The sequence below is a fragment of the Rhinopithecus roxellana genome, chromosome 14 (genome assembly GCF_007565055.1).
Source record: "Rhinopithecus roxellana isolate Shanxi Qingling chromosome 14, ASM756505v1, whole genome shotgun sequence".
Taxonomy (NCBI): domain Eukaryota; kingdom Metazoa; phylum Chordata; class Mammalia; order Primates; family Cercopithecidae; genus Rhinopithecus; species Rhinopithecus roxellana.
The window spans coordinates 75,162,952-75,189,278 of NC_044562.1; the positions used below are offsets into that span (position 1 = coordinate 75,162,952).

Genomic DNA, 26,327 nt, shown 5'->3' on the forward strand with positions numbered 1-26,327 from the left:
TGGACAGGACCCTATTACACTGCTTTTCTTAGTTATACAAATTGACCTTATGCGGGACATAAGTCCTCTTTAAATTAGTTCCTGAGGGTGCCATTCATTAGTCAGACATGCTTGTTTTAGCAGCACTAAAAGGGATCATAAACTTCTTAAAGTCATACAAGGACAGATAAAATTTCTGAAATGAGAACTTCAATTCAGCTAATCAGAAATTGGATTAATGTAGACAGTGAACAGAATAAAGAAGCCACTGTCACTTACCATTAAACTTTCAAACTCCGCATAGAACTTCTTGAACTTGCTTGGCAGTTTCTGTTAATGAAATGAAAATGCCACACGCATATGTCAGATTCAATATCTAGATATGTATCATGGGTTACCATTTCTAGGGGAAATATATTTCTATTGGCTCTTAATCAAACATCTCTGAGACAGGCCAGACTGTAATCTGTCCTGTCATTTGAGAATAATCTTCCAGAATATAGAGAACTTGCCTTTTAAACGTCTTTAACCTAATTGAACCAAAAGTAACTGTGAATGCTTTGGAGTTACTGCTTTTATAATGTTTTCTGAACTGGATGATTTATAAAGAGGACTGCATTCCCCAGACTATAAGAGGTCTGAATATACCTCCCCCGACACTTTTTAAAACTCTCTGATTCCCACAATCAGGAATTTAGATTACAGAATATTAGCAATAAAAGAGCTTATGAAACTATCTCTTGCAACCCTCCTCCTCCCTTACAAGGTAAACAACATGAGAATAAGAATTTTTATTCGTTTTGTTTACTGACATTTTTCTCAGTGCCTAAAAAAGTACTGGGTACATAGTACTCCCTAAATATTCATTTGAATAGATTAAGCCTGTGTTTTACAGATGGAAAAAATTAAGTCTCACAGTTTCAATGACTGGCCCAGAGTCACACAGCTGCTTCTCATTAGAGCCTGTAATTCACATCCCCTGCCTCCTTTTCCGCTGTCTCGTCTCTCACATGTGCCATGCTTTTCTACATGAGCATTTATTTCTCCCACATGCCTTCCTATAGTACAAAATTGGACAGCTCTATCAATTTACTGATTTCTCATGTTTTTATTTTGGCAAATGATTCAACACCACTTACTGCACCCATATATCTACACCAATAGATGAATACTGAATCATCTTGCAATTTATTGGTTCCTACTTTGCTTAGTTCCTGAGTTTTCAGTAAAGCCGAACCTTTCACTTCTCTCTTCTGACAAGGCCAAGTCAAGATAGAGCTGTATGATATGTTTCCCATCCCAGGACTAGGAACTCATCAACCAACCCCTGGGCCTCAGAGACTCCTGGGTCATCTGGGAGGAGGCTTTGAACAGTAAAGCCTACCTTCAACAGCTGATTCACCAGTTGGGCCTCTGCAGTCCACAGAACGGCTCTTCTTGGCTCTTTCTCTTTCCTATCTCAGTTTGTCATTTTCCATTTAAACATCTGTAAAACTCTGATTTTTGTTTCTAAAATCTAGTCTCCTGTATATCCTCCAAACTCATTTTTCTGGCATTTCAAGTTATGGTTCAGGAAAACCTGATGTCCTCACTTAGAGGGGACTATTCATATGGCTGAAAGCTGGGATGGGCATCAGAGGATGCCAGGATCTCACCCCACACAGAGCATCCAGATCTCCAAGTTATGCAAAAACATGGACTTACTGAATATAGTCCATTTAAAAATTAAGACTGGATTATGTTTTTGGCTAGACCTCTGTCATCTGTTCTCTTTCTTTACTTAGCTTTCTTTTAGGTCAAAGACAGTAGGGCACAGGGCAATACAAAAAATGTTTCTTTCATTTTCAATACTACTATGTATTCACCCCCCATGCTTCTAGAGCAGAGTTTTCAGTAGGGCCATCCTGCCAATCCAGGAGGCATTTGGTAATGTGTACAGGCACTTTTTTTTGTTGTCACAGCCGGGGTGGTGCGTGGTAAGAGGTGCTTCCGGCATCTGGTGGCGAGAGGCCAGGGATGCTGCTAATTGTCCTACAACACAGAAGACGTCTCCACGACCAAAAACTGTCCTGCTCCAGATGTCACCAGGGCCGAGGCTGAGACCATTTGCTTCATCTCAGCTTGGACTTCCTGCTCAGTTTTGAGCCCTTCCCTTTATTGTGTGCTCTGGCTTTCTTTTCTCTTTTGTTCCTTGGCTGTTCCACACGCATCCCCTAGTTCTGTGAGGCCAGGCGCCATTTCTCACACTGCTCGTGTGGTCACTGTGGTACTCAATGGAGTTGCATGGGAGACTTTTGGGAGGTTTTCTCAGCAAATGCAGGTATATAACCTAGAATCAAAGGTGCTTAGGAATGAAATCTCCCCTACAGAATTATAGAATTATACTTCACCTTAAAAAATAAACGCTTATAAATGATGAAAGGATAATTTCCTCTTTGCAGCAATATTCAGTGTTGAAAACAGAAGCTCATAGACTCACAAAACTCCCATCTCTAGTGAAACTGAAGGACTGGCCAGTTAGCTATCTCCTTTTGCTGCCTGCACCCTCTTCAGCAGCCTCCTATTCTTTTCTTTAGACTGGGAAAGGGGGTTCAGAGAGTGTTTCTCGCATGCTCTGTTCTTATTGTCTGGCTGCTGATCTGTGGTACCCACACCTGGCCTCCTTGGACCCTTTGAGGCTTTACGGTTTTTAAAAATGTTCCCAACCAACTCATTTGGACTCTGTGGCAGGGGGATTAGAGGCTGGAAGCTGACTGGGGAAGGCAGACTCTTTGCAGGAGGACCCTAGGTCTCCAGCGATCCCAAGAACCTTGGGCTATAAAACGAGGGAGCTGCAGTATGGCTTTGTGCTTAGATCTCTTGGCAGCACAAGCTCCGTCCTTTTACTAACTGGAAGATGATATAGCTGCGTGGCACGCAGGCCTCACCAATTCCCTCATTCCTATATTCAGGGGATGAGCTGCTGTGTGCTGCATCTGCCTGGAATTTTAAGAGAAACCCAAGACAGAAGGACTTGTGAGGACCTGCCCTACAAACAATGGAAACATTTAGGAGGGACGGGAAAAGAAAATCGTTGCAAGAGGGACATGGGGAAGAAAATAATTTCAGAAAAGCATTCAGAGATGCAAACAGCTGCCTTTAAGCACCATTGCAAGTTCGGTCTCTAATATATACTCCTTGCCCTCTTTCTGTGTCCCACTTACACACACTTTTTTATTTTTAGCATGAGTCTATTTCTGTATGTATGCTCTATTAGAGATTAGTATTTCTTCAACTATATGCCACGTGTAAGAGGTCAAGCACATTTTGAGTACAAAGCTAATAATAAATGAAGATGTTTTCTAGCTTGAATACCCAACTCTCGACAAACCACTCATTATATTTGCTACAGAAACTCACAAAACACCTGCCTCACTTTTGCCCCAAACTGAGTATTAGCCAACTGTTGCTCCTTTCTGCAGAGAGAAGTCTGCTAGGTGGTGAGGAGACACTTAGTACTCAACTGCTGCAAACAGTTGGCTTCCTGGCTCTTCCTTCCAGAAGCAAAATGAGTACTTGGATAAAAATGGATCTTCGGTCCTCTTTCAATTAAAAATAAGATTTATGGCAAAAGCAACAAGCAGACATTTCAGAGAACAATAGAATCTATGAGCAAAACTTACGAAGTCATTCCAAGCAATGTGGGTCCTTCATGTTATACTTAGGAACTGGACTTATTTTTATTTACATTGTGTATATCAAGAAGTAGACATCTCCTCGTCTCCCCCACTCTCCATACACAAAAGGACAATATCTTTTAAAAATTCTCCCTCTGAGACAACTGGAAAAAGGAGACAGGTCACCTCCCTCCAAGTATACCACCTTTCCCATTGTTATACTAGTGTGAGTGATATTTCTATTAAAAAGCTCACTGGTGAGCCTGTGTTTTTATTCCTAAGGCAAAAGTCACAGCTGGATCCCAGCTGAAGCTTACCTCCCACGTTAGTGCCAAGCGGCTCACAGCAACGTTACTTAGTCCCATGACGATGGCAAAAAAGGAATTCAGATTTTTATACTCCTTACAGCTGAAACACAAGAGATGTGTGTTTGAGTAAAATGTTACTTCTGAGTGAGATAAAAAAAAAATTAGAGTTCTATTTTTCTGATAGTCATTAATATTTGTCAGGACTCATTTACGAGAACAGGCAATGATAGATTTAATGCACTGTAAACGTTCCACTTGGGTGACCACGTTCTGCTGTTTGATTTCTCACTGTGGTTTTAGAAAGCTGGAAGACGTTGGCCATTGAGGTTTGGGATTTGAGAAGGAATTTAAAGACACCTGCCCTAGGGGTTGTTATTATAATCCCCAACTTGCTAAAAGCCTTGTTGGACCTAGAGGGAAATATCTCATGGGGAAAGAAAAAAGGTGAGATGTCCTTGGAGATTTCTAGACCTTCAGCCTGAAGGTGGATACCCTCCTCTGGCAGCTTGAGCGGGCACTAAGGGAGTCTCACGGCTGCAGCCACCATGGCTTCTACCTGCCATGCAAATGCTTCTAGTTTGTTGAAAAATATCAACTTATAAGGCGTGATCTCTATAGGCTGGGCACTTAATCTCAAGGAATTTTAAAGCTGAGAAGTAACCTAAACAACCGACCAATAAATAACCTTTTCTGTGTTTTACGGACATCAATGAAGCTGATAATTTTGAATCTGTACTTATGCCATTATTAGCTTTTATGAATATATGTTTGGGAATGAGACATGTGGAAAAAAACAGAAATTCTTATTAGAATGATGATGTTTAACACAGGTACTTGGTTTAATTTTTTAGAAAAAGGAACCCCAAATTTCTTCATACCAGGTCCCTGAAAAGGGAAAGAATTCATTTTGCAATAAGCATAAATCCTTCACCCTGAATCAATATGGTTATCGAAATTGACTATATCATAATGAAATCCTGTTTGGATTAACATTTTTGAAACAGACTAAATTGTTGCATTTGCTACCCATTGCAAAGGTAGCAAAGAGTAATTCTTAAATTGTCTGTGTGGAGAGGGAGAACATATTTCAGAGAAGCTAGTGTGTATGCTCCCACTGGTGTGCTGGGACAATGGGTCTGAGTTCAGGGGCTGAATGTTATTTAGAAGACACCTGGGGCTAAAGGCAGGTGTACGATGGCATCTATGTGTTTGCCTTTGTCTCATTAGGTGATCTTGAAAGAATAAATGCAGGGCTGTAGACCTGCCTTTCTAGTCACTGCCTTGTTATCAGCTAACTTTATCACCCTATGTAAGTCATAAAATGTCTCTATGTCTCAGTCTCCGCCAATGTAAACAGAGGAATTATAACATCTGCTTCCACCAACTTCACACAGCTCTGGGTAGGCAAAGAGCTTCAACCAAATATGTTGAAATTCTCTAAAAATATCAAGTAAAACAGATGCTACTGTCACGAGGTTTCAACCTCATTCTTGTAGATCTTGGATTTAAAAAGTCTGCAGTCTTCTTCAGCTGGGCTGTGTAAACAGCTTCTCCTATAGGACAGCAAACTCAGCACAGGGCTTAATAATGGTTAAATAACATAAACTAATGTATACTGAAGGCCAAGTCCACCTACTCGTTCACATAAACAGAAGGGAGAGGGATAAGAAAAGCAAAAACTTAAAAAAAAAAAAAAAAAAAAAAAAAAAAAAGTCCTGGGTGTTCTGAAAGGCTCTCCCATGTTGTCTCTGTAAAATAACAGGATCAGGCCCCAAAAGGTTTTCTGGCTTCCCATGTTTGTGTGCAGATTTCCTCTCTCTTCTTGTTGCATTGGGCACTGCCAGGCTAAGGTGAAGAGAGAGAATGTGCTTCTTCTAACGGGAAAGCACATCTTGTCATAGTTTCCATAATCAGCTCATTCCAAATACGTCAAGGCATTTGTCCATTGCCATAAGGCTGTTCAGGCTACCAGGGAAAGTGGCTATATTCTGAACCAGAAATTCATAGGCACCATTTTACCAAACCTTTATTAAAATAGCCAGCTTTGCCATATTAACAGCAGCTTTTGAATCCAAGGGATTTGGTATTCTATTGAACCCTCAAGTTGTTTGCAAATAATTTCAGGTGTCTGGCAAATTGATATGTATAAAATGTCAAGCAGCCTTTACTTCTTTGTTTAGCCCAGGAAATCAAACTCCATGTTTGATTTTGGGTCAAGAAAATTGTCTAGCTGGGATCACTTGTGCTCTCAGCCTTCCTGTGTGCTAGAGCTCCCTGCATTTAGAAAGGAAAGAAGTCTCACAGCCACAGGCCACATTTAGCATTTTATTTTTAGCACCGTGGTGATACCAAAAACATGGAAGTAAACAGGAGGTTGTCAGGCATATCTAAGTAGCAGGAGAAGATTAAATTCATGTCAGGGAGAACTCTAACTGGCCCCCACAGTAAAAAAAACTGTTTCCCATGAAGTGCTGTTTAATAGAATATTTATAAGATGGAAGCTTCTTTTTCTGATGTTTATAGTGATGATTTTCATGTACCAGGTTAGCTTGCATGCATTTTACCGATTTAATTCTGGCTGGGCTGGATGTGCTGCTGTTCATGCATGCTGCACTGCCCTCTACTGATGAGAATGTGTCATGCTGGACACTGACTTCAAGATCCTTTTCAACTGAACTTTCGAAGTATAAGGGAACTTTGTTTACGGAAGGAATCTTTAAACTAAAGGAAGCAAAACCGTCTGAGAAGAAAGCAAGGAGTAAAGAGAGGTCACAACTTTGATTCCAGCATCAGTGCTGTAAGAAGTTAATTCATCTATTGATGTTTAAATGCTACAAAATCTAGAAGAGATCCATTACGAGAGTTCGATTATTCCTAAGACCCTGTGTTTGGCCCTTTAGCAATTCCTAGATCCTGCTTTTCTTTTTAAGGTGTAGTCTAAGAAGACAAAATGAAAACAGAGCTCAACATTTTTTTTCTGTTTCTAAGCTAAATATACTTACTGGGCTGCTATCTTAATAAATTTTTTTAATAGCTGAACACGCTTGCTTAGCTGAGAACAAAGGCAGATCTCAGTGACGACCCAAAACTGAATTTCATTAAATCTCCTCAGGAACAAATCCAAGTTTGCTGTGGTCTTTTTAAAATTATGCCTTCCAAATGTGTGATAGATTAGCTCCAGCTAGAAAAGAAAGGAAAACAATTTCGCTTATTTGTTTTTAAATCAAAACACCAGCTAGGTTTCTCTATTTGTCAAGACAGTGTTTTACTGGTCAGCAAATGTGAATTCAATCAGATTTGAAAGGCTTCCATGAGGCTTGTTAAATATATAAATATAAACTAGGTTTTACTGGCTTAATATACACAGGAAGACATGGCATACTGTAAAGATTTTTCTTTAATACTCAAAGGCTTTATAGCAGGCTTTATTGATAAACTCAGTATGCAAAACAATTGTCATGTGGTTTCCATATTGTAGCACATATTAGCACTTACAAACTAAGCAATGCCAGCAGACTTTATCCTTGCTATCTGAGCTCCTAACCCATCTGATCCTGCATCTTACCTCATGCACGCAGTTGAAGAGTTCCCAATCATAAATTGTCATCTGGTATGCTAAATCTTTGGAGCTCATCAGTTCAAAAGTTCCCACTGTTCCAATAGTTGGGCCTTCCTGTTCTGGTAAGGGAGTCTATGAATAATAATGCAAAAATATATCAGAAACTCAACACAGACAAGTATTTAGCACTGAAAGCTTTTAGGAGTTTCTGAGGGGAAAGGATTCTGGAGATGGATGCTTTCAGGAATATCTGGAAACTCTGATGCGAGATGCCTTTGCTCACAATGCTAGTTGCTTCAGTGTCGTCTGTATAGTCACCAATCATCACTATCATCAATTCCACTGACCGAAAAATGTGAACCGCGGCAAATAAGATTCAGTGAAGAGTGACCTGTGGAGGTTCTCTTCTTTTCCACTTGGGCCTGGGAGGTCCCTGGAAACTCTTCTTTTCCCTGGTAAAAATGGAAGAAGTCCTGGGAGACTTTTTTCTCCTATTTCCCACTGAAGCTGCTGTAAAGCAGGTAATGGCATGGCAGTTTGGGACGTTCATCCACAGTGCTACTTCCTACTGCCAGTGGCCATGGTAACACTGCTGCCTCTCCATCTCTTGGGACACACTGCCTGGGGTCATGAGGGGATGGAAAGCTCTGTGAACTGAGGTTACAAATGACGTCTGATTCCTGTACTCTTGGGCAGATGTTGAGCTGAGGATGTTATTCGCATGGTCATGGTGTTTGGGGCTAGACAGTAGAAATCCAACCTCTGCTACTTTCTGGAAGACCCCTCACTAAAAGTTTCCATCTGACTTGCTTATCTCAGTTTTATTTTATGAGAAATGATCTAAAGTGTTTTTACTTAGGAAGATGAATGAGACGCATATATGGGAAGTGCATGTATAATGCAATAGATTTATATCTAAATAGGCAACATATACATTACAAAGTTCCAAAAGTCACAAAAGTGGCTAGCGCAGTGGCTCACGCCTGTAATCCCAGCACTTTGGGAGGCCAAGGCGGGTGGATCAGCTGAGGTCAGTAGTTCAAGACCAGCCTGGCCAACACGGTGAAATGCTGTCTCTACTAAAAATACAAAAATTAGCTGGGCGTGGTGGCATGTACCTGTAGTGCCAGTTACTCGGGAGGCTGAGGTAGAAGAATTGCTTAAACCCAGGAGGTGAGGTTGCAGTGAGCCTAGATGGTGCTACTGCACTCCAGTCTGGACTACAAGAGTAAGACTCCATCTCCAAAAAATAAAAAATAAATAAAATAAAATAAAAAATAAAAACAAAATGATGCTAACTATATTTAGATACTATCCATGTCAGAAGTCCTAATATTATACAAGATCCATCATCATTTTCATCATCACTGTATTCTACAAATGCCTACTGCATTCTGGGCACTAGAGAAATTACATGTTCGGCAGGTAGACGGTCCTTGCATTTGGAAGTCTACAGTCTAGGAGAGGACCAAGCAAGCTTACAGTTGAAGGGAATCAACTCTACCTGGCCCATACAGCACTCCACACAGACAGCATCTGCTGCTGGTCCTTATCTGCATGTATAAAGGGACAGAAGCAACAACACAGGTGACACCCAGGTATAGAGATAAACAGGAGGGGAACATGAATGGATTTTTTGGAAGTTTTTGGGTATTTGGAATGAATGTGTGGTCTGAACAGGATCTTGAAGAAGCTGGGCTTTAAAAGATGAAGGAGACAAGCTCGGGCAGGTCAGAATAGCAAGGTTTTCCCTGAGCATCCAGGATGGTCCCTTGGGGTGGAAGGATGGCCACAAGGGCATAAAGGTGGGGAAGCTGTCATGAAACTTGCTTGGCAGGAGCAGAGAGCACAGGGGATCCCCATGGACAGCATGAACAGTTAGTAGCACGTCTTCGTGTACCAGATTAGGACGTTGTGTTTTGTAACAATAATAGACCAGGTGAGTGTCAGCTTTAGAGTGCAAGTGACTGTGAATATAAACCCTACTCTAACTGCATAGACTTGAATTGATTCCCTAATCTCTTGAGTGTCTGTTTCCAGCTCTGGTAAACTGGGGTCATGATACCTATCCCTAGGCTTGTTAAGAGAACTGGATAGGAATGATTTCAGTGAATCATGTAAATACAGTGCCTGGCACAAAGGAGGTCCTCTCCCCCAAATCAGTTCACTTTCTAGAAGTGCTGCAGCAATGCAAATACACAGAAAAGTGTGATCAGTACAATACCTGGATGTAGGAGCTAAATACTGTTGCTCCCAATTTACTCTATGCAGGGGACAGGGGGCAGGGAAGAAAAGTGATTCCAAAGTTTTAAATCTTAGGGAACAAACCAAAGCTGATGGGCAAGAAGCATATGGAAGCAAATGAGGAGACTGATTTCAACCAGGGTAGGTCCCAGGTAAAAAAGGCTGGGGAAGCTTATACATTTTAGGAGTTAGGACTGCCTCTCAGAGGATCAAACTGGCCCTGCATGTTCTTCCTTCCCTCTTGCAGCTGCTGTGAACACAGCCCCTCTGCTGCTCTGTGGAGCTGCCCCTCCTACGTTATTCCTGCTGTTCACTCTCTCCTCAGGATTGGAGATTCCCAGTCCACCTCGCTCTTTCTTCTCCTTGAGGCTTTAATAACTTTACGTAAGGTGGATAAGTTTACCTAACAACACAGGGAAGAGTCTAATATTAAGAAATATGCAAAGTTCTTTTAGTCGTGGATGCTGGTCTATCACTCCTGCATCCCTTTTGAGAGCAACAGAAAGCTCTGTTGAGCCTCAACTTTTCTTTCAGTGGGCAGGGCTCACCAAGTCTCCCTCCCAGCAAAGGGCACGTTGACCCCTTCCATGAGCCAAGGAAGAGGCAATCTGAGCAGCAAAAGGTGCTTCTCTCTTAGAAGTGGGGAATTTAAATGCTCACCCTGGACCCCAGGGAAGTGTCTCCTTGGGCCATTTTCTCGTACATAGCTCTGTGGAAATGTCCTACAGATAAGGCACAGCAGAGCTTATGTGGGGCCTGCATTGCCCAGACAGATCTGAAAGCTGCCTACATACAGACACAGAACTCTCATGCATTTTCTCCCCACGGTTTTTGAGCCATGATTTCTTTGCTAAGGCTGGAGAGGGGTAATTGGGAGAACAGCATTGTTATCCTCCCATTTTCCAGATGAGGAAACTAAGACATAAAAGGGATGTGTGGATTGTCAGTGACAAAGAGATGGCTAAGGTGAGCCACCCAGAGCATCTCCCTTTCCTCGTGCTCCCACACCCTCTGTGTCTAGCTCTGCTGTGGCGCTTTTTACACTGCATCCTCACTGATCACATGCTGGGGTCCCTCACTACACTGTTTGTTTACTGAGGTCCACGGACCACCATGGATTTATCTTCAAGACCATTTCAGAGCCAGAACCATCTACAACACCTGCGATGATGTGGTAGGTACTAAGTAAAAGTCTGAGGAACCAGCGAATGGATAAAAGTAGAATCACATTATAGTACAATGGAGTTTTATAGGAATTTGCTCTGTACTGACATTTATACTTAAATAAAATGTGAAGAGAGTAAAGTTTCAGAATCTGAACCCTTAACCACGAGGCTGACTTGCCTGCACTCTACTAATTCTATTGTAGACCACGCAATGTAAGACTAAGATCGAACACTAAGACTTGTTCTATTCTAGGCTGCTTGTGTTAGTCTCATCTCTCTGGCTTGGGCGTAACTGCGGTAAGGACAGAGGCTCTGGATTTAGTGTCTCACAGAAGCCAGCACAGCCGCAGGCACAGAGCAGACCCTGCAGAAGCATATGTGGGTAGATCAGAGAGTGTGGCCAACATTCTCTACCGCAGGGTCATCCTCTGCGAGACTCCTCCTCAATGGACTATCCTCAAAGGGAATCTTTAGAAAGCCAGAGAAGGAGCTCCCTGTCCACAGTTATGTGAGGCAGGTAAGGTTTGGCCTCTCACAGCACAATGAATGGCAGAGCGCTGATAGGGAAGAAGTTTATGCCCAGGGTACTCAATGCAGAGAACATTCCTTCCAATGACAGAGGCCTTACAACAGAAGACAAGCAAGGATTAAGAACTTGGAAGGCTGCGGGACTGTGTGCCAACAAACAGAGGTTTAGAAAGTTAGTATCAGACACCACAGGGAGCTGAAGACAGTCCACACTCCCTGTCTCTGCGCCACGTCATTTGGTACTGCGGCCAAGAACCTACTGGCAAGAGTCCCCAGCACCCGTGCAGTAACATGTCACATAGCACCTTTGAAGGGGCTGCAGCTGGTCTGGCTTTTTAGGGCTTTCCTTTCCAGGAGAGGGCAGCACGACTCATTTATGACACTTTTTTCAATCCCTCAGTATTGAGAAATATTTATTTAGAAAGCTATGAGTGTAGATGACTGAAAAAATACACGGAAAAGGCTGGGGACAGACTCAGATCTTATAAGGCTGGTGGTTGAGGAAAGGTGAGTGTGCTTATGGGCTGTGATGGATGAGGGATTAGCAGGAAAACTAATGTCACATTTGCTAAGTTCCTCTCCAAGTGAATTCAAAATATGGTAAAAATCCACCTATCTTCACTGGAGTGTACAAAATGGTACAAAAAATCAGGATTATGATGAGCCCGAAACAAACTCTAAGAAGTCCAAGGAAGAGAATCTTGATACCTATAAGAGCTGATCTGATTAATCTTGAAACCTACTCATGCATCCCTTATGTAAACTCTCTCCCTAAACTTGGATGTGGTTTACCTCTAGCTCTTGTCTTGTGCCTTTCTTAAAGGAGAAACCCCGTGTATCCAAAGACCGAAGAAACCAGTTTCTCTACCCTCTGAATTGGCCCTCCAGGCTTTCTAAGATATGTTACTAGCTACTCACCTCCATACCAAATTTTGGTAGGAGAAATAGAAATAGACAATACCACCTGCTTAAAAGAGAGCAGGCTACTCCGTTATTAGTATGGGCCTATTAGTCCTTTCTTCACAGGAAGAGCTGTCTGTATGCTGGGTAACAAGTGTTTCTGGAGACTTAGGGAAGGGTCTGGCCTCTGGCATTTTCTGCACAAGGTAGACAAAGTGCTTTCGGGGAACAGCATTTCTCTTACACCAGATGGTAGCTTTGCCATAATGCAAAGGAGCCTGATAAATAGTGATATCTTGCTTTAGAAAAATTATTTCCATCCTGGTGTAAGTATTCAGATTCTTAACATTAGTATTTAAACTGGGGACATACCAATGAGGCAAATTACAACAAACAGTTCTGAAAGCTGAGTTATGCCCTAATAGTGGTGCTACTTGGCTAATTTCCACAAAAGAAAATCAAAAGCCCCGAGCATCTCAGATGAACACCTGAGGCCTACCTAATAGACCACAGAAAAAGAAAAAGCTAAGTACCATTCAAGATTTTTTAGCCACTGGGTTCAGTGTGACTGCAAAATTAGGCTCCAGACAAGTTTTTCTGATTGCAATGCTGCTCTGAGCAGGCCATCCACACCTACCAGTGAATCGAATTGCTCTCGCGGGCAAGCAAACAGGCGTCCATTAATGGTGAGCGTCGTAAATACTGAAACATCATTAGGTTTGAGCACCACCTTTTCTGTGAACATAAAAAGCATGAGATTGCCTATTAAATACATCTGAGATTTGCTGCACTGCCCTAATCACACCAACAAATTGCCAGCTTGGTGAATTACTGGGACACGCAGAGCGACTGCATAAAATAGAGTACTGAAGGGATCCACAGAATAAAACAGACAGCATTCATGCAGCCCTGCGCCACTCAGGATGCCATCAGAGATGGCCACAAAACAGGAATAGAGATGCCAGAGGGTGAATTCACCCAGTTTTGTGCTGCAACCATAATTACTGAGTATGTAAAACCTGCACTTGCTATTTATCTCACAAGTTATGTTTCCAGATGGTAATCACACCCAGGACTTTGGACACAGAAAGATCACTTTTTAAAAACTTCGGAGGTTTCTGAGACCTCACATGATTTTAGATGCAAAATTTACTATTGTTTTTTCACGTATTCCCTAATTTGGAGGGCGATAGCATTAACTAGATTAAGCCTCCTCCCACGTTAAAAAAATTAGTTCTTTAGATGAGAACATGTCAAAAAATAAAAAAATTTTAAAAATTAGTTCATTTAATAAATATTTATTTTGTATTTACTGCATGCCAGAAACTGCTCCAGGCACTGGGGAGACAGAAGGGAATAATAGAGAAAAAAAAACCCCACTCCAAAAAGCGTTACATCATAGTGGGACACGCCAACAATAAAGAAAAGAAATAGATTAGAAAGTGAGAAGACAAGGAGAAATAAGTCTCGCAGGAATGGGGGCTAGGAAGTATGTGTAAGGGGAGGAAGTTAACAGTTTAGAAAGGGAATGAAGCAAACGAAGGAGGGAGCTTCAGTGAGACACTGACATTTGGGTAAAGACCTAAAGAAAGTGAGGGTGGGACCAGGGATATCTATGGGAAGGTGACAAGGGGTCAGTGAGGGCAGATGTCCTGGGCCTTGTGCAACTGGAGCAGAAATGGAAGGGAGATCTTAAAATCCAACATGCATTTAAAAATCCTCCATCAATGGAATCATTCACCTTAAAACATGACAGAAATGGCTCACCCGTTCCTGAAGGATTCCCCCAAATGGCTGTCAAATCATGACTGGAGAAATGCACCTCACTGCTGCTTCCTCTAGTCTCTCACTACAATATGTGGTCATTCCTAAAACACTTGCCAGCATGAACTGTAATTGTTTTAGCTCACCGTCTACCTCCTCCCTGGCCTGGGAACAACTTGGGGACGTGAGCTGTGTCTAACTCATTCTTTCCTTCAGAGCCACACTGTGGCCAGTACATATGCGATGAATGAATAAATGACATTTCAGAAACGCACCATGTAATCAAGGACAGTGAAAGGAACTGTACTCCCATGGGGGAAAAATATTCCTCATTTCATTTGAGCCAGGCTCCTAGCCTCTCTACTGAGTAAGGAGAAAAACCATCATCAGCTTCAAAGAACTAGCTTCTGACCACTTCCAACTTTGGACTTGTAGAAACCCATGGCCTTGAGCTTGTCTAGCTAGATTTCCTCTTGGGGTCCATATTTCTCAGGACTCCAAGGCCTAAAACTTTTTTGAATAGAGTTTAAACTGAAAGAACTCCAGGCCAGCATCTACACGAGAGTTCTCAGTTCCAGTCACCTTTCTGGTTTAGAGTGGGTACCTACAAGATAGGGCACATTAGAAACCCAGCCCGCCTCTACCCATACTGTTTCTGTTATTAGTGGAAGCATACATCAGCACCAGTTCATCCTCCGGGTGAGCCTCACATGACCACGCTAACTCCTTACATAGTTTCTGCTTGGATGGAAAGTCCCGTTTTGCAGAGCCCAAAATGCGAATTAAGGCTGATACCTCCTCCGGAACTCATCTTGACTATGATCAGGCCCTCCCCAGAGCCCAGCTTGTCGGCAATGGCACTGATGACTTCCTTCACCGAGGCGGCCACTGGCACCCGAATGGTTGTGTAGGTGTGGTCCATGCAATAGACCTTAAACAGAACTATGCAAAGGCAATAACAAGGTAGTAAATCAGTCTTAAGAGTTTTCAATAAAACTGTAGTTATGAAAAATGTTTAGGCATCCTCTCCAATTTGCATCATTTTGCCATTTTTATTACTGTATTTATTCACACTCATTTACCCCATGCCTGCCCCTTCTAAACTGCTTACCTTAGCATTGGTCTAAGAATAGGTGCACATATGGTTGCCAAGTCCAAATAAAAGAACAAGAGATATTGGTGAAACCCCACAAATAGGTCATGGGAAAAAATGGAGAGTGTCTTCAGGCTGACGTTCAGGGTCTGAAGTATTACACTGTAGGCAATTTACAGATCACTGCTACCCTGTGTGGCGGTGGGAAGCCACCATTCACACCTCTGCACACAGGAGGGCTTCGGCCTGGGCCATCAGCACGTGCTGGCACTCCTGCTCACTTGCTTCAGTGGCTTGTGTGCTTTGGGGCCAGGCCACGTAAGCTCGGATGCTATTTAGCTCAGCAGACTTAGATCAGCAGATCTGGATATGGCACCCAGAGGCTCAGCTCTGAACACAAAAATCCTGGGAGCAATTCTCATTATTGTATTGTAATTCCTGGGTTTAGAGGCAGTCCTAAATGACAAGATTCATTTATAGCTTTAAATTAAATTTTTATCATTATTATTGTAACTATTTTTGGTTGTGTTTCTTTGGAGAATCTTAAACAACCAAACAAAAGCCAGCATCTTGATCTTCCTGATGTAAAGCCTCCCTGCTCAGGGCTGTGCTCAGGGCCAGAGCATTGTCCCTGGGCAGGATGCTGGTGATCCACTGTCTCCTAGGCACCCACTAGGCGCCAGCTACCTTCCCACCAGCTTTTCCCAGGGGTGGGCAATCCTGACAACCAGACCCTGAGATCATCTTCATTTCCTCCAAGGAAAGGGGTTAAGCAGGGAGAGGCCGAATCAGGGAAGGGTAGACAGGCACCTCGGCTCCAGGCACAAGAGTTTAAGGACATCAATAATCAGGCCACCAAAAGGCACCTCCAAGCAAACCATCTGGAGGGCAACAGGGCACCTCCAGAAGAAGCTATTCTGTGGGTCCAAGGTGATGCTTACCATTATCCTGACTCGAAATAATCTATACAACTATGAGTTAGTTGAAAGAAGGTTCTCACCTTCATCAGAGCCACGGATAGGCTGGCGCTTCTGGGCTCTCTCATCACCTGTATTGAACTGTTGCAAAAGAACCTTGTGCTGTAAAAACAATCACAGCAAGTGCCATAAGGGAGAGTGACCAATGCACACTAGCAACTCAGAGGAGACACATCTGAGAAGCAAGCAGAGTCAAGAAATTAAGACAATATATTTCGTGTCTACAAAAAAGAAATCACTTTTACGTATACTGCAATATAATATTTCTGGGGAATTGTAATTCTACAGGACACAGACAAAGAGTTCAAGTTCATGCCATTTACCTTCTTTTGTGGTGCCTTTGCATCTTCTGAGCTACGAGAAGTAGAGAAAGCACATTATTTAATATCATTGCTACTATTAAATTGCCTTATTTGCATATAACTAATCTTATGTTAGAAAATGAAATCACAATCACAGAATCCTTTCAGGAGGCAATATGAACTTCCTCATTTTAATAGTAATAAATCAAAGCAGAAGGGTAGACAGCAAAGATATCAGCTCTTGTCAGAGGCAGATTCCTGGCAGAACCGATGTTCAAAGCCAGGATTTCTAGCTTTCAAAGTCTTATCTAGCAGCACACTCACTCTCTGATACTGCATTTAATCTATAGCTCAAGTAATAGCATGTGAAGACCTTGTGGCTCATTGAGAGGACACAAATATTCACTATCAACCGCCTTGGCAGCAAACAGTGAATTTTCCATACAAATAATTGCCCTCAAACTTTCTTTAAATGCCGCTGGCCATGTTACTGCCAGATTCACCGCCTTGAACCTAAGGGACCCACATTTATTGAGTTGGACTCCACACAGGAGGATCTTTTCTTTCCCAGGCTTTCTTTTGGCAGCCTTCTAGCACAGAATGAACAGAATCTCAGTTCTTCTGTTCCTCTGGCCTTACTGCACCGCCTATGCCCTTGGTCCAGTCTGCTTAAATCAAATCAAGCAGGGCATGGCTATGGAAAGACCAGTTTTAACCTTTCCTGTGGGCAAAGGACTTTTTGGGACTTACTTGATGAAAGCACACCCCCAAAGCCAAGCCCCTCCTTACATTTGCTTGACAATCTTCTCCAACTCCGGCAGTTGCTCCTTGAGGGCAGCAATCATCCGGGCATCATCTGATACAGATACATAAAACTCCTGTAATTGGCAAAAGTCACAGGCTTTTAACAAGAACTGCAAAAGGCACATGATTCTGTCAAGAGCAATAAAGGTGTATCCCTATGTTATCTGCTTCACCAGCATCTCCAGACCATGGCTTCATGGACTGGAGGAAGAACAAAGAAGAAAATGTTACACTATGTCTAAGTTCAAAATTGGCCATGAGAAAAAGTCTTGGAAATCGATAGTGGCAATCAATGACTGCACGGACATCAGAAATGAAATGAACGCCACTGAACTATACCCTTAAAAATGGTTACCATGGGAAAATTTATATATCTATTTTACAACAATAAAAATTCAATTCAAAATAAATTGCAGGTGAATTGTTTATATGGTATTTATATGAAAGCCAGTGTTTTGAAATGGGTCATTTTGGAGTCCACAAAAGAGCACTTTTTTTACTTCTTTTTTTTTTCAGGGGAACTTCAGTGTTCATTTTCACATTATTTTGGCATGTATTGTTTATTTACTAGGTGCCACCCATTCGGGGTCATAGTTGGTGGTAAGATGCAGCATGGTCTTCAGCACAGTAGCGAATTTATGCTGAGTTTGTGCCACCAACTCAGGACTCTCTGCTGCCCTTCTGGGAACTGTCCTGACCCTGCAGCTACAGGTGTGTCTGCTCTGCTCTGCAGCAGAAGGTGAGAACCATGGCAGTGCCAGCTTCACCATCACTTTAGTTCATCTGCAAAATGGTCCTGTACTCAATGAGTAGAGGCCATGAGTCAATGTATGACCCCAAGCTACCGCCATTCCTCACATTTTCAAAATACTTCATTCCTCAGCTTGGAGGGATGCTCACGGTCCATTTTCCCTCCCTGCCTCACCCCTCTTGCTGTGAAATGATACTGAATAGAAAGGAGAGAGGGTGTATGTTTCTTTTGGATAATTTATAATTTTAGAACACACAGACTGAAAAAGTTTGAAACGGAAGTAACATTGCCTTTTGCCTGCACAGAAGTAAGGTCTTCATCCAAATTTTGGAGGGGAGAGTGACCAACTGGGCTTAAATGTCAGGATCAGTGCTGTAATTTGGGGCTAGAGTTACGGGAAGGAATGGGGAAGTGCAGCTTACAGCAGTGTTCATGAACCGCTTTCACAGCCTACCATTTCCGGTTCTGGCAATTCCTAAATAAATTATCTGCTCCACTCCACTCAAAAATATCTACCATTTGATCTAGTAATCCCACTTCTAGGGAGGTAATCAAGGACACACTCACTTGCACAAGACTTTTTACCATACTACTATTCTAGGAAGGTGAAAACTGGAAATGATGTGAACACTCAACAATAAGGGAACACATAAATATATTTGTGACACGGCTACTCAATGGTCATTAGAAATTTTTTTGATTACTTCAGGAGATGTAAAGAAATTTGTATTATAAGGACTGTACTGACAGAAAAATCCTTATATCAAATTAAATGGAAAAGGCAGCCTGCAGAATGATGGGTGCTACGTGACTACAAGATAAAACATATGAAGAAAAAGAGACTAGATGAAAATACATGAAAATGCTACCCATTATGGAGTCAGAGTGTAGTTCCTTTCTGATGAATGAATGTGTTCACAAAGTCTTGCATTTGCAATGACAGTCTCTCCAGGGGAGCTGCTGAGCCCACAGGTAGGTCCCTGTATTGTAGGACAATGGTGTATTCTTGGAAGGGATGACCCCTGCCTACCTCCAGAAAGGCCATAGACACGTCATCCTCTTGTAGGAGGTCTCCATACATGGCAGCCCACTGTAGAACCAGGCGGATGACTCTCCTCTTATTGTTGAGGGCATAATCCATTTTCTCCTGTTCTGTACCTTGTGAAGGCTGTGCGTGGTAAGTGCCGAGGAGTCAAGGAAGAAATTGAGCCATTTCACACTCATTTCACGTGCTACTTTCAAAGGTAAAGAGTGACAGATCGCAGCTTCAGAAAGCCAGGCTTTTAGACAGACAGAATTCCTCCCCTAGGCCCTCATGAAAAACCCCACAGAAAGTGTCTATGCCAAATGCATGCAATTCCTTGTTAATTCCTGCTGACTCTGGCCTGATAGTTGCCCAAGGGATTAGACTTTCACAGATTCCTCCTGGATTTGGTGTGGACAAGGATTCTTGTGTCTAGCTCTAGCTGTCATTCTCTGCCAGGATCTGCCTTGCCCTTTGCCGCTCTGGATGGTAATGTTTCCTGCCGTTGCTTCTCTCTGGGTGCGTTCCCACCTGTTGTTGGTTTCCAAAATTCTGCCCGAATCTCTGTAATCCCCTTTGTTATAAGCATTTCAGTGAAACCCTTCCAAGTGGGCATCTAGTCCTGCTGGGATCATGGCTGATACAAAGAGTGCATGGGTGGGCAAGCGAGGCTGGAGGTAGATAAACCCAACCAGAGGTAGGAAGAGGAAAGGCTCCCACTGTACCAATTCTCTGGTGAGGGCCTCAGACACACTTTTTATACCGTACCTTCCTCTCTTGTGTAGAACCACAACTTACCTTATTGGCTCTTTGCACATTTACGGCTACCATCTTAATTGCAAGCACCTTGAGGCTTGGGTTGATGGTCATTTGTCCTGTAGTCTACACCATTCCTAGCATACTGACTTTCACCCAGAAACTTTATTTATTCATTAATGCAACAAGTACTGATTGAGGGTCTCCTATGTGCCAAGAGTAAAGGTCCCTGGTCCATTCTTGTATGTACTACACAAGGACAACATCAGAGGTAATCAAGAAATATTTTAGGTTAGACATACCATTCCTTTTTCAATGATTTATAGTTCATATTATAGATAATTAGTTCATAAAATAACTTACTCTTCACAATTTACAATATAACTTGCACACAAAGTACTTCAGTTCAACTCTTATAGCCTTGTGAGGAAAGTGTCACTCCGTTTCTACAAGTTAACAAACTGAAACTAAAGAAGCATAAATGGCCAGGATTACATAGTGAGAGTGCAGAGGTTTCGAATGTAAGACTCCTGATGTCTAGTGTTCTTCCCATTACCCAACACCCCCATTCCTCACAGCGAGCTACAAGACTGGCCCTGTCTTAGCTTCCTGCCCTGCCTTGAAAGACATTGTAGAAAACCGGCTTATGGCAGTGCTGTGCTTGAGAGCTAAACCAGTAAAGGGCCTTTTCTAAAAGGACTATAAATAATCATGATCAAGGTAAATGACAGAACGTTAAAGCAAAGGTTTACTGCATGTAAATGGGTTGCAAAATGGCTTTCATAAATTGAGCACAAGATTCATAAAAAAGAAAATTGCTCAACCTGTATTGCTACAATTCTCTCTCAGCTTACAATAAAGAAAGGAAGAAAGATCACTTTATGTGAAAATTATTTCTTTTCTGATTAACTCTTCGGTCTCTTGCTTGCATGCATTTATAACTAAGTTTTTCTTTCCAAAGAGTTGCAATGCTGGACATTATATTTTATGACCATTTTTTAATGGCATGTAGGAGCATAGTCAGACACATGGTAGGTACCAAATAAGAAAGTCTTGACTGATTGAAAAATATGTACTGGTTCACCCAAGAGTGGGAGGATATGGGTTCAAGTCCTCTAGCTGCCAGCACTTACCTATGCGATCTTGTGTAAGTCACTTAGCCGCTGCATACTTCCATTTACTCACCCATGAAATGAGGAGGTGAGAAGAAATCATTTCCAAATTCCCTTTCAGCTACCACATTTAATAACGCTAAGGCAAGGTGGACCAAAGCAGAATCAGGTAGGTACCACAAACTAACATAATGGAAACACAATGCTGCCTTGCCATTGTGCTGTCTTTGGTTTAGTTTTATGGTAACTTGTGTTTGTATAGAAACTTGGATGACATCAGGCTTTGGCAGGTGCTATCTTTTTCATTTCCATGGCATAGGAGCCAAACGGAGACAGTAAGAATGGCCGAGGTGCGGAGCAGGGGTGTGGACTGAGGAAGGCCAACCCCTATAAATGTAAGAGTCGGTGGAGATTCTGAATTCTAAGTACAGTATGTGTCAAAGCTCCCAGTAGGCTGGGCTCGCTCCCTAGACTGCTGTCCCAAATATCCTGATGCCACTATGGACCATGTATATTCCTCACCGGGCACCTGAGGCTAAGCTTCCTCCCTCTAGCCCCTCTTCTAGGTCTAAGTGATAGTGCCTGTGAAAGACGACCTTTCTGATGGCCTTGTGCTGTGAAAAATGAGCAAATTTAATTCTCTCTCAGATCATGCCAATTTAAAAGAATGTCACACTGTGCCCTAAGTTACTCTATAAACTACGATCTTATTTCACTACACATGCAACATGAGTACATTTTAAATCACTCAAAGATGGAAACAGCATAGAGAGGAAAGGGAAGCTTTGATTGAGCTGGTAGTAATAGAGTGGTGAACGCTTAGCCTAAATTTAGAAATATAACCCCAACATAGGACAATTAAGGCGTTAATGTGGTTTTTAAGAGGTAAATATATTTTCAAATGAATGAATATGCTTTTCAGAGAAAATACATCAAAGTGCTTAACAAGTACTTAGGCAAAGAAATTATTCAAATTGATCCAATTGATTCACCAATTATTAATTAACAGACTACTTTGAGTAAAGCACCATGCTAGGTTCTGGTGATACAATGGGCACAGTCCTATTCATCTGAACTATTACATTGGACATGTTGAAAAGGAGGTATTCACATGTGTAAGAGAGAAAGGAGGTGTGGGGAGAGAGAGAGAGAGAGATAAGAGAGAGAGAGAGGAAGGAGTCTTTCCTACTTGTTATGATAACATGTGTATAGAACTTTATAATTCATAAAATAAGCTCGATATTCTTATGCTATCAAATGATGCTTTCTACAAACCTGAGGAAGAAATATTTACCAGTGAGGAAATGGAGACTCAGAGAGAAGAGATCTGGCCAAGGTTGTTGAGTGAATAAATGGCAGGGCTTGCAAATTCAGATGGGGCTCTTTCCACTATTCCCACCCCCACTATCCTAACCAGCGGCTATAGCAACTAGACCTTAGTGCTCGGGTTCATGAAATTATTAAGAATAAATGCATCCAGAAAGCAAACATCTTAATGGGAAAGAAATTCCTTTTGTGTGAGTGTGTGCGCACTGAAGTTTCAAGGTTCCCGCAGCTGATTCTGCATGTTTAGTAACCAGGGCTGAGCACCCCTTGTCTTTGATGAAGAACCCCACAGTCTCTAGGGAGACAGAATTAACCAAATCCGGAGGGACTGAGAAAGGCTTTCTCCCTTTTCTCATGAAAGTTCAGTATTTTTACCTCTGGGAAAATAAAAGGAAGCACTGACTTATTTCACAAAGTCTCATTTGTCCCCTTATGGATGTTTATTTACTAAAGTGAGGGTGGGGGTGATACTACTTTTATAGTTGAATCCAGGCATTGCTCAAGGATTCTGCTCCTCCAGAGGTGACACATAGGGTTCCCTTTCTGAAATGTCTGTTAAATCAGGTTCTTAAGAAACACAAAGAGAACTTTGTATACAATTGATTATACCTGAAATGGTTACAGATCAGACGCTGAGGTTTCTATTCATTCCCATAACAATCTCCCCAGGCTTTTAGAAAGTTTGTAATTTTTAGATTTTATTTAACTCCTACAAAAAAGGTAGGAAGGGGGAAAAACTATATTCCCTTCAGGTAGCAGCCAAAGAATAAAGAATATCCTACTAGTTCCCTTGTCTCAATATGATGTCAAAAGTACAATCTAAAAAGAGTAACATTTCAAATATAGCATGTTCATAATTCAGACACATCAGGAAGGTTGAAGAAGCCTTCTCTGGCTAAAACTGGAATAATGCATGATCAAGAAGTGCTTTTATTGAATAAGGCCATGACTCATGATATCATGGCAGTTGGGTCCAGGAAAGAAGAAATATGGCTGCCTGAACTCATGGGGAAAGAGATGCAGAAAGACAACATGGTTCCTATATCTCATAAAGTTCTAGTTTTTGTAAAGTCTGTAAGGCAATATAAAATTACTTACTGAACTAGTATTTTAAACACCATTATGAAAAGGCCATATAGTTTGAGTGGCCAAACTTATCACTGACACATTTCAGTTGATTTCAGATAAGTCATGGAATCACAGCATCTCTGTTTTAAGAGCCCTTTGATTACATTTCCTCCAACTCTATCACCTTAGAGGTAAGCAAACCGAGGCAGAATGAGTTTAGGTGATTTTTCCAAATTTATCAAAGGAATTCTTGGAACTAGAACTCAGTTTTCTGATTTTCTTCCCCAGTACTCTTTTTACCTGTCTATGTTGTTGTGTTTTGTCTGATATTAACATTACTTTCTTTACACAAACATAGATTATATAGCAGAGTCACATGACTTCAAAGTTTGTTGGGAAATAGGAAAATCCACCTGAGATGTAGAAATTGATCCTCCAAATCTTCATAACAAAGCACATGCAGAAAATCAAGAGTTAACTATTGCAGCCTTCATAATCTGATAGAGAGGCACGGAAATTGTTAATACCTGAACGAGATCCCCTCTGCTATAGTTTAATACCAGTCAATTAGGAAAGCAGTGGCTCACTGCGACTGAGCAGACATTGTTAAATCTGGTCATTCAAATTCCAACTTCAAGATTCGCTTACACAGTTGAGTATGTCTTTTCCCAAAGACTTGGGCCCAGAAGTGTTTTTGGATTTCAGATTTTTTTTTTTGGATTTTGGAATGTTTGCATTAAACCTACTGGTATGAGAGCTCAAAAAATTTCGAATTTTGGAGCATTTTGGATTTTGAATTTTCAGATAAGGAATACTTAACCTGTAATAAAGTATTTCTCACCATCTGGAAGCATTAAATCAGAATCCTTAACAGAAGGAACGAAGTCGTAAACTCACTATTAATTTCTGCATTTTCTAGCTAAGGACTGGGCACACAAAAACCTTCAATGTTTTTTGATCAACTGATTACAAACAATTTAATTGCACAGTTTGGAATGCTATAACTAATGCACTTTTCTAAAAACAAAAAAAAAAACCTTTAAAAATATCACAGCTATTTAAGAGCCTTTATCTAAGTTACCCGGAATCCCATTTTGTCAAGATGTCAAATACAGATCAGAGGTACATTCTAAATAAGTTCATAAAGAATTTAATTGCAAAACATCTGGTACATCTTTTAAATAGAATCTTTCAGCTATTGGGTATTTAATCTACAGGATGACAAACTTTCAGAGTGACTAAATCTTCACTGAACTGAACTACCTCCTTCAGCATTGTGTACATGTGACTGAGAGCAAATTGAATCTGTTTGCAGTGAGGTTTTAGGGCTGAGAATCAGAAGAGGTGAAGGCCACAGTGTAGGCTACAGTTTTTCTACCCTGCCAACAGCAGGCTTAATATTCCATTGAGTCATTTTCCTCATGCCGGCTCTGCCGTTCAAACACTGTAATTATTTCATATATTTTTACCTAGTTATTATCTTACTCACCACAGGCACCTGTAATTTTTCTGTACTTTTTTTTTAACTGCTCATTTACTTATTCTTAATTCAGCTAATAATGGTTCCATGTATTAAAATTATCATGGGGAAAGTAAGTGAAAACCTCCCAGGATGTAGAGGCAGCAGATTCATTACAGCCTACAACAGGGAATAAAATATTATGTATACTTTTTGCAGTAAGTACATGCTAATTATGCAGCTATTTATAAAACACTTAACAACATTCAAACTGATGCTCTTCAATGTTGTTGTTTTTTAAAACCCTGCTTTGCATACAAGATCTCTGCTTGCAGCTGAAAACAAACTTTGGGGGTCATCTGCCCACTGACAAGACAAAGCTTTTGTATCTTCTTTATAATATATCATATTTCTCTCCTGATGGTATAATAATAGCAACATTTATATGGGGTTTTAAGGTTTATAATGTATGTTCACACACATAACCTCATTTGATTTTCACAACAACCGGGTGAAGTGGGTAGGGCAAGTATAATGTATCAGTCCATTCTCACGCTGCTATAAAGAACTGCTCAAGACACTGGATAATTTATAAAGGAAAGAGTTCCGCAGGGCTGGGGAGGCCTCAGGAAACTTACAATCATGGTGGAAGGGGAAGCATCATGTCCTTCACATGGTGCCAAGAAGGAGAAGTGCCAAATGAAGGTGGGAAATGCCCCTTCCATCAGATCTCATGAGAACTCACTCACTATCATGAGAACGGCATGGGGGGGAACAACCCCCCTGATCTAATCACCTCCCACAGGGTTCTGCCCCCAACACATGGGGATTAAAATTCAGATTACAATTCGAGATGAGGTTTGGGTGGGGACATAGAGCTGGACCATATCATATAATTACCGCTATTTTACAGAAGGGACTTGGAGAGGTTATGCATAATTGCTGAATAATATAACTTATAGGACACAGGTCTTAAAAACAGGTCTTTTTACTTCAGAGCTTTTGCTTTTTTTTACTATAATCTGGGCTTCTTGTCTTTGTGGAGCAGCCCGACATCCTGACCACTGGGTCTATTTCTTCCTTCATATGGCGTGTTCATAAAATGCAAGTTCTGAAATTATACTGCTTAGGTCCCATCCTGGCTTCCCCACCTATATAAAAACCGTACGACCTTTGGTAAGTTAATTGACAATTTAGAGCCTTGGTTTCCTCATCAGTAAACTTCAGAAGATTGCTGTTAAGGATGAAACGAGATAATACAGGTAAAACATGTATCTGAAACATATTAAGTATTCAGTAAATCTTAGCCACCAGTGTTATTACTGATTCTCCTCTGGAAGTCATTTAAAATATTTTCAATGGACAGTCGTGGAATTTTTCATAAGACCTGGCATTTCTGGGTTTCAGTCTGTGATGTTACTCCTGTCTGCACAAGCTGCTCCTTTGTTTGTGTGTACCTATTAACTTTGAGCTCACAGGAGCGCCTTCTGTACCATCAATTTCTTTAATTATCTTCCATTTTCTTGCTCAGAATATTTTTCCCACTCATTT

General features: G+C 41.4%; 1 protein-coding gene across 5 annotated transcripts in view; it reads right to left on the reverse strand.

Moving 5' to 3' along the window:
* The window catches only part of RAPGEF4 (Rap guanine nucleotide exchange factor 4), a 315,123-nt gene that overhangs the window by 18,433 nt on the left and 270,363 nt on the right, over positions 1-26,327 (reverse strand). For all 5 annotated transcript variants that reach the window (XM_030916805.1, XM_030916804.1, XM_030916806.1 and 2 more), the window contains 10 exons: positions 19,062-19,212; positions 17,266-17,354; positions 16,498-16,528; positions 16,198-16,276; positions 14,900-15,046; positions 12,978-13,075; positions 7,509-7,634; positions 6,946-7,124; positions 3,953-4,043; positions 259-309 (listed from right to left, as the gene is read on the reverse strand). In XM_030916805.1, coding sequence (XP_030772665.1) covers positions 259-309; positions 3,953-4,043; positions 6,946-7,124; positions 7,509-7,634; positions 12,978-13,075; positions 14,900-15,046; positions 16,198-16,276; positions 16,498-16,528; positions 17,266-17,354; positions 19,062-19,212 — 1,042 coding nt within the window. The remainder of the gene's footprint in view (positions 1-258; positions 310-3,952; positions 4,044-6,945; positions 7,125-7,508; positions 7,635-12,977; positions 13,076-14,899; positions 15,047-16,197; positions 16,277-16,497; positions 16,529-17,265; positions 17,355-19,061; positions 19,213-26,327) is intronic.